The sequence below is a fragment of the Bidens hawaiensis genome, unplaced genomic scaffold (genome assembly GCF_021521415.1).
Source record: "Bidens hawaiensis isolate Kalapana, Puna unplaced genomic scaffold, B.hawaiensis_p1.1 tig00051427_1, whole genome shotgun sequence".
NCBI classification, from domain to species: domain Eukaryota; kingdom Viridiplantae; phylum Streptophyta; class Magnoliopsida; order Asterales; family Asteraceae; genus Bidens; species Bidens hawaiensis.
Window position 1 is genome coordinate 51,274 of NW_027499224.1, and position 8,948 is coordinate 60,221.

An 8,948-nucleotide genomic window follows, 5' to 3' on the forward strand; every position below is an offset into this window, starting at 1 on the left:
ATAGTGTAAGTTAATGTGAAAACACAATTTTGATAATTAACATGAAGTTGTTAGAATGAAGCATTAGTACGGTTTGAGGAAAAGTTAGAATTTATGAAGTTGTTAGAATGAAGCATTAGTACGGTTTGAGGAAAAGTTAGAATTTTCAGATGTATGGTTTGGATAAATCATAAACGGTTATGTGTAATTAATTTATTTGAATTTTTACTAAATAATAAAGTATGATATACAAAAAATAGGGTTAGGTTATAATAGGAAGTATAGTTTTTGTAAGAACGATATAAAGTAATCTTGTCCATTAATTTTTAACATGGAGGGTTGAGATTAGTTTAGGGGGAAATCAAGTGTGAACACAAGGTAAAGGGCATAAAAGGAGTAACACATTTGTTGACTTTCTCTCTCTACATGCAAGGCACATGCCAATTTCCCCATCATTTTAAAACGTCCATAACTTTTTTTTACGACGTTTTTATTGAAAAACAAATTCACCATAATAACGAGTGTCTTTTTATCTTTTATGAGTACCACATTGTAATATAAAAATTTAAAAAAAAAATAGTGGGTTTTTTTATAAATTGTGTTTTACAAAACTGTGTTATACAATAGTATTTTTCATTGTGTTTTTTCCATTGTGTCATACGATTGTGTTTTTTATTGTGTTTTTATTATTGTGTTTTTTTTTATAGTGTTTTTTTCCATTGTGTTTTTTATAGTGTTTTTCATTGTGTTTTTTTAGACTTTTCCGGCCAGGTGGCGGCGGTGGGCGGTGGAGTGGTGGTGGTTGTAGGAGATGAGTGAATATGTAATTGGGTTTTTAAAAATTAATGTAAGTAGGTTTTGAGATTAAAGTATATGAGTTTTGATATTAAAGTGTTAGACTAAAATACCATGCTTTCTCACCTTCTTTAGAAAATTAAGCTTATTATTTGAAGCTAACCCAAAAATAATAATAGACAGGCAAAACTAGACGAAAGTTAATGACATATGATTAGGTTGTGAAAACTGAAAAGTGAATGACCAACAACAGTACACCCAACCAAGCTTCCGGAGACATCTAGAGTCATCTTCAGAGTCACAAAACCCTACACACTTCCACCGATTAATATAATAAATCTTCATTCATACCAAGCATTATGCGAATTGTGTAATTGTAATCATAATCACTTCTTCTTCTCTTGCAGTTTCAGATCTTAATTGCCATAAAATTAATTTCATTCAATAAAATAAAAGTAATCGTTGTGATCACAATATGGAAGAAGAAGGATATTATTTTCCGGTGAAATTGAAGAGGAAGAATCTGGAAGAAGCCAACGATGACTTCTCGCTTGCTTCTCCAGCCACTAAAATGCGCCGTCTGGTACGTACGTACGCACTTAATTGAGATTGTTGTTTAATTAGCAGTATTATTTGGATGATTTAAGCTCGATTGGTGGATTTTCAGTTATTTGTTGAATTTAGGTTAGAAATTGGATTTGATCATTGAACATTAGAATTTTCGAAGTTTGTAGTTGTTTTTGTCAATAATTAAGTTCATATGGAGGTTGAATTGTTTAAGCAAAACCTAGAGTTATCGATCGGAAGTTTGTATGAGCTTTTGCAGTGATTTATTAATATGTTCGTCAAATTAGTTCGTGTAACAGGACTTTAATCAAGAAATTAACTGAAATTAATTTGAATCAAACAGATGCTGATTTTAGGGTTTTTACCAACATACGCGACATGTATACGTCTGCGTGTGCAGTTGTGATTTTGATCCTCGTCTGGTGTAAAAAGCTAAAGATGTGTAACTTTGATCAGCATTAATTTGCACAATTTGGATAATCTACAGCTCGATTGATAGATCTTCAGAGTTTTGTTGAATATATGTGTAACCTATATTTTTCGATTAGAGTTATGTGTGAGTTTTTGTGGTGATTTTTCAGTCGTTTTGTTCCATAATCCGTTAAATTAGTTCGCATGGAGATTCGATCGTTTAATTGAAATTTTCAATTCGAAGTTTGTATGAGCTTTTATAGTGAATCTGAATTATTATGGTCAATCATTCCTTCGTGAAATTGTTTTGAATATTTTATCTTTGATTGATGCATCAAACGGATAGTTATTTTAGGGTTCTAATTTGTAATTAACATAAACAGAATTTAAACTTATTGTTAGGATGCCGAGTTACCTCCAGTTATCAAGGAAGAAGAGATGGTGAATCCCGTGACATTTGCCCAACCGGAACCCTCAAATACAATAGTTGATGACTTGAGTCACACTCTCCCAGTGAAAGAAGAGAGAGCAATTGTTCTATATGATCCCGTTAACAACATCCCTTTATTGCAATCGCGATCCCCATTCTCATTCACTGTTAATTCAGACTTCCTTTCAGGGTTCAAAAGTAAGTTCATAACTCCATATCTTATAAACCAGCATCTTGCATTCGAGTGATGGTTAGTCTTCTTATGTTGTGTACAGATCGAATGTTCTGGTCGAATCGATCACAAGCCCTTGAATCTTTAAACGGTATAAATGAAGAGCAGGAGAATAATAATAAGAATGATGCTGATCATAACAACGGAAGTTTGGCGGTTGTACCATGGGTGCCAATGCATTCAAACCGTCAATTAATGGCAGAAGTGGAGAATAATGCAGATGAAGTATCTGAGATGATGGATGTTGATGACATGGATGTTGAAGGTGATGATGACCCTCAACAGGTTCACAATAGTGGGTTTGGTTCAGTGAGTGGCTGCGAAGGTGTGAACCAGTGGCAACAGCATTGCATGGTTCCACAGGCTGCACATAGTTTGTCTGCACCGGTTGGTTGGTCAGGTACTGGTGTTTAGATCGGTTTGGTTTGGTTTATGGATGCTTAAGAGCTTAGATTGTATATATTATGAAGAAATCTTGAGGTTATTGGTTTCAAGAATCAAAATCATCTTGTAGATTGCTTGATTCGGATCGGGTGGTATTGGTTAAGAAAGAAAAAAGTCTTGATTCTGCAAGCATTTTGGTTAGAAGTGGTAAGAAATTGTTAGGAAGTGCTTTTTTGGCATGGTTTGGGGCCAAAATGTGAAGGCAACAATATCCCTAATGGATGTGGTTATATATGTTACCCGGGGTGTTTGGATATGCTTTATGAAAGTAATAGCTATGATTCTGGTCTTTTTTTTTAATAACTATTCTCTCTCCTTTATATAGAGCTTGGAAAGAAACATTTTGGATTAAAAGAAAAAAAGGTTTTGTGTTGAGAATAAATTCCTAATCTTATAGCAGTAGGAAATACAAAGTGAAAACAATGAATGTTGATATCACATATGTTTTAAGAATATACGGAGTGGACAGGCTAACCCGCAAACCCATAATGTCAACTTAAACCCAACTTATTTAGCTTAACAATTTTACAATTTGACCCAAAGTTCATCACATGGTCTGACTAAAGTCAAACCTGGGAATTTCTTATTAGAGTGTGTTGTTGCTGAAGCCGAGCTCCAAATTCTCTAATAATATTGTGCCATACAGTGCTGACTGGACACTCGTTGAAGTTGCCGCTGAAGCCGTCTGAGCCTGTTATGGTTCAGGCGAACGGTGAGTTCAGCGAATTATCTGATTTTTCTTCTTTTTTTTTTAATATAACACAACAATATAACTAAAAACTCATAATAGATGCTTTTAGAAGTGTTTTTATATGTCACATGAATCATAATAATAAACCATCTCTCCTCTATTTTCTCTCCACTCTCCTTCTACTACAAATATATTCTTAATGCATTATTTCACCACACATTTCCTCCTCTACATCATATCCTCTCTCATTCACATCATATTCTCTCTCCTTAAAAACACTCCAAGAATCCCCTATTTGTGATGCTTTTAGCTTTGTTTCCGTGTCTTATCATAAATCTACACCTTTATATGAGTTTATGAATTAGGATGATTGTCTTAAAAACACTCCAAAAAACAACACATTAACATATCATAAGGAAACAGAAAAAAAAAATACCAAACACAAGAAAATAAAAGTAGAAACACGTGCTCCGGCCAAGAACGGGCCGTTATGGACGAATTAGGTACCTTTAACACACCAAAATTCAAAATTTTTGTTTATAGATAATATTCACTATTAAGTCTACACCTTTGTATGAGTTCACTATACGTGAATTTCCTTTTTTATTTTGCTTCATATGTTAGTTGTGATAGGGTTTACTAAAATAGAAATCAGTCATCATACCACTTTTAGCTGTAGCTAACTAGCTTATAGATTAGGCATATGCCACATGGTTATCCCAATACATGTATGAAAAACCTTAAAAAGGTAGTTTTAAAAATATATTTGATTAAGGCTTTGCTAACAACGCTTAAACTTAAAGATTTCTTGACACACTACACATGTATCACTACAAATAATTCCATAATAGATGATGTATTAACTACAAACAACCATGGAGGACAGAGTGGAATCCGTAACTCCTAGAATAAAGCCACCCTTGCTTTTTACCTCTAAAAGATAACTTAATGCTTCATCTGTGATGTCTTCCCCAGCATAAGTAGCGGTATTCCCGGTGGGTATGGACATACTAACTCCCCACACACTTTCCCGGCACTTTCTTCAAACCTCACTTTCTTTTTACTTGCAAAGAAGGCGTCTCGAGGGCTCAATCGCATCCTAGTATTCACTTCAATAAGAGGTTGTAAATCATTTTCTCGAATTGAGTTACACGTTTGAGATACGTGCTTTAACCTGGCCACTAGTCTTAAAATATCATCCTTACAGGTTCCAAGATTTATTGGAAATATAATATAACGAGTCCCCGCAAGTTCTGAAATCACTCCGTAATCTTTTTCTAAGATATCATAAGCTTCAAAATCAGATATACCAAGATTCCACACCCCAACGGTAATCCTTAAAGGGTCGGTCTCAAACGTAGATGAATTAAGAACATTAATTCCGGTAATCCCTTCAATAAGAGCTTTTGCTTCCATGGCTAGTTCAACTGGTTTGTTAAAAATGGTTTGTGGTTTTTCACTTATTTGAGCTCTTGCAGCATCTAAGGAAGCTAAGAGAAGAAAACTGGGACTTGTGCTTTGAAGGGTTTCAAGGCACTTGCATATTCTTTCTCTATCAACAATGTTTCCGGACAAACGTAACATTGAAGATTGTGTGAGAGATCCCAAAACCTTGTGGGTAGACTGTATGGATATATCAGCTCCTTGATAAAGAGCTGAAAGAGGTAGTGAGCTTTCGTGAAAGCGTAAGTGGGCCCCATGAGCCTCGTCTACAATAAGTGGAATGTTTTGGGAATGACACAAGAGGGAAATTTGTTCTAGGTTGCTGCAAATGCCGTGATAAGTAGGAGACGTGATGAAAACTGCCGATGCTTTTCGACCTTCAGCCTCCAGCTCATTCATTGCCTTCTCAACCTACTATGTATAAAACAGTTATATAATAACGAGTATTTTGTTTTCTATTCTAAAATGATTATATTGTTTTGAGTCATGTAAATATTAATGCGACATTAGTATTAAACTATTAATAATATAAAAACTATATGAACTTGGTACCAATTTTGGACAAGCAAACGCCATTGTTGATCGGATGAACATCTTAATTCAGAGCTCTGAACGCAGTTTGAATAATGTCATGATATCCGGCCACATATTTATATTTTTGGCATTTGTCGCCATTTGTTTTCTAGATCAGTCCGCATTTTAAAATGTTTGGGCAGGTTAAAATAGGCTGAGGTGTCGACACAAATCCATTCTACTTTAGTTTCTCGTAAAATAAATGATTATTGGGTGGTGATATATTCACAGTTTTATGCCTATATTGGACACCCCCAAATATGTTCATATTGTCATGGAGCATATTAGGCTCTCCGTAATTTCTAATGGGAGAAAACCTTGATCTATATATGGCTATATGCCATATTAGGCAATATGGATCGGACCGTATTGAGAGACAAGTTCTGCATAGTTAGTGAGTCTCACAAACAATTTTGTCTTTTCCCCCTATATGTCGACACGTAAACTAACATTAAAAAAAAACTAATAATTAAAAAAAAATTATGTAAACTCCAATTATGGAGCATATATTGGTTGGCTACATATGCGTTGATAAATTAGTTTCGATTATTTCTATTTTTCTGACATATAAATTAAAAATGATCACTAAAAAAATTTATTTTTATAAATAAAATAACTTTAAAAAAAGTTAATAAAAAATTGTAAACTCCAGTATGAAGTGTATACCGGCCAAATCATCCAAGGGTATAACAATATGCTCCATACTACCCTACCGTATAGCACAACTCGCAGTATTGTAAACTCCAATATGAAGTATATATTGGTAAAATTATAACAATATGCTCGATATATGCAGTATAGTACAAGCCGGACCAAAACTGACAGTTATCAGTTTTGTTTGTTAGATGTTGACCAACATGCTCCACATTGGACAATGGAGCATATTGGTGTTAGAATAGAAGGGAACGCATGTTAATAGACGAAGCCTTATTTATTTTGATAACAAAATAAAGGGTTAGGTTTAAATAAGAAGTTTGATTTTCTTAAGAAGACTAGGAAGGAGGGTATTTTAGTCTAACAATTTAATATCAAAACCCACTTACTTTAATATCAAAATTCACTTACATTAATTTCAAAAACCCACTTACATAAAACCCAATTAGATCTTCACTCGTCTCCTACAACCACCACCACTCCACCGCCCACCGCCACCACAACCGTCACCCACCGCCACCACCTCGCCGGAAAAGTCCGAAAAAACACAATGAAAAACACAATGGAAAAAAATACTATGAAAAAAACACAATGATAAAAACACAATAAAAAACACAATTGTATGACACAATTTAAAAAACACAATGTAAAAAAAAGACAATAAAAAATACTATTGTATAACACAATTTTGTAAAACACAATTTGTAAAAAACCCACTAAATTTTTTAATTTTTATATTACAATATGATACTCATATAAAAGATAAAAAGCACTCGTTATTATGATAAATTTGTTTTTCAATAAAAACGTCGTAAAAAAGTTATGGACGTTTAAAAATGATAGGGGAATTTGACATGTGCCTTGCATGTGGAGAGAGAAAGTCAACAAATGTGTTATTTCTTTTATACTCTTCCCCTTATTTTCACACATGATTTCCCCCTAAACTAATCTCAACCCTCCATATTTAAAATCAATAAACAAGATTACTTTTTATCCTTCCTACAAAAACTATACTTTCTATTATAACCTAACCCATAAAATAAAAAAAGAGTGCTTGAGGGGATTAATGGAATTAATATTCTTAATCTACTTCTGATAAACATTCATATATATATATATATATTAAAAGGAAAGTAGCCGGTACTCACAATATTCTACTGTTCATAAGATGTTCATGTTATCATCTGACACGTGTGCAGGTAATTTCGAAGTGACAGTTGCAATTTAATAATTTATTCTCTTCTGCTTTACCATTACCGCTTCACTCTTTGCTTCTTCTTTAGAACCCTAGCTGACGCATCTCTCCTTCTTTTGCCCTCAATTCAAATTCGATCCTTGAAAATCACAATCATCAAACCTTAATAGGATAATACTGACTACTGTCCAGCAGTGTGATGTCTGTTGTTGGTGAGCAAACACTAACAGAGAGCAACGCCATCGGCTCTCCGCTGGGAGTAATCCGTCACCACCTCTGGCAACTCTTTTTCTTTTTATCGTGTTACTGTAATGTGTTCGTTTGACCATGATTTGGTTTATTCTTCTTCTCTTTTGGACTTTTTTATTAAACATCATAATGATTTGTTACTCAGGAGTTTTTTATTTTTTTAAATGCTCTTTGTATAATTTAGATTTAGATATGAAATGCGTTAATACAAATTTATTAATTGTTGCAGAATCAGTTAGCAGGTCTATCCACAACTGAGCTTTCCAAGTCTTTCCTTCACATAATTTTCATTTTTTGTGAAGTTAATGCAGTGGCAATACTTTAATAATTTAATTTCTGTAGAGCTTAGAAGCATATTAATTTTTCCAAAGTATGGTTGCAGACTTGCAGCAACTTTCTCTGAACACCATAATGCAATAATGGAGGTGTAGTTTTTTAATCGTCGCATCTTCGAAACTCGATTACTTTAAATTAGGTCAATAAACGAACCGAACAAACAAAGGGCATGTTCGTGTTCGGTCATTTAACTTTAACCAAGCACGAACTATAAAACAAAGTTGAACATAGATTTATAATATTCGCACCCATCAATAATGGATTGGTTTTTGTGGGCTTTTTAAGCTATAATTATATAATTATAAGAAAATTCTATAAAAGTATAAGTAATAGAGAAAAAGCATCAGAATATATGAACATACTGTTTGACTTTTGAAGTCAACTAGATTCAATTTTAAGTTGAAAAATAATTAGATTTAATGTTCTTAAACTGTCAAGCTAATGTGATAACCTGAAATGCAATATAGCAAAGACATATGCAGAAGAAAGTGGTGAAAGATCCCTAAACAAAATTTTAACCAAAAATCTAATATCAATTTCAATTTACACATAAAACTAAAGGCTAAATCCCTAATTAATTCCAATTTAAATATAACTCTAAATACCTAATCAATTCCAATTTAAGCATAAACCCTAAGTCCCAAATTAACTCTAATTTAAACATAACCCTAAATCCCTAAATACAAGAAATCTTACCGAAAAGGAGAGGTCAGAGGTGGAGTGGTCGAGTGAGGTTAGGAGGTGGCTGGTGGCGGATGGAGGTGGAGGTGGCGGCAGGTGGCGGCAGCCGTGGTGAATTGGTGGTGTGTGATGAGTAGAGTCTAGAGAGACGGAGAGATGTCGGCTGTGTGCCTGTGTTTACAATATCCGGGCTTTTTTTTATTGTTAAAGTTAAAAGGATTATTTGGGTTATTGTGTTTTTTGGTTTGGGTTTTATAATTTAAGTGGG

The 8,948-nt window shown here is 33.8% G+C and overlaps 1 protein-coding gene and 1 pseudogene across 1 annotated transcript; one reads left to right on the forward strand and one right to left on the reverse strand.

Moving 5' to 3' along the window:
• Positions 1-1,249: 1,249 nt before the first annotated feature.
• LOC143599041 (uncharacterized) lies at positions 1,250-2,836 on the forward strand. The gene is made up of 3 exons (XM_077077104.1): positions 1,250-1,357; positions 2,155-2,380; positions 2,458-2,836. The coding sequence occupies exons 1-3, from the start codon at positions 1,250-1,252 to the stop codon at positions 2,826-2,828; spliced, it is 705 nt and encodes a 234-aa protein (XP_076933219.1). The 3' UTR covers positions 2,829-2,836.
• A 1,572-nt stretch (positions 2,837-4,408) lies between these two features.
• On the reverse strand, positions 4,409-5,399 carry LOC143599040 (uncharacterized; annotated as a pseudogene).
• Positions 5,400-8,948: the final 3,549 nt, after the last annotated feature.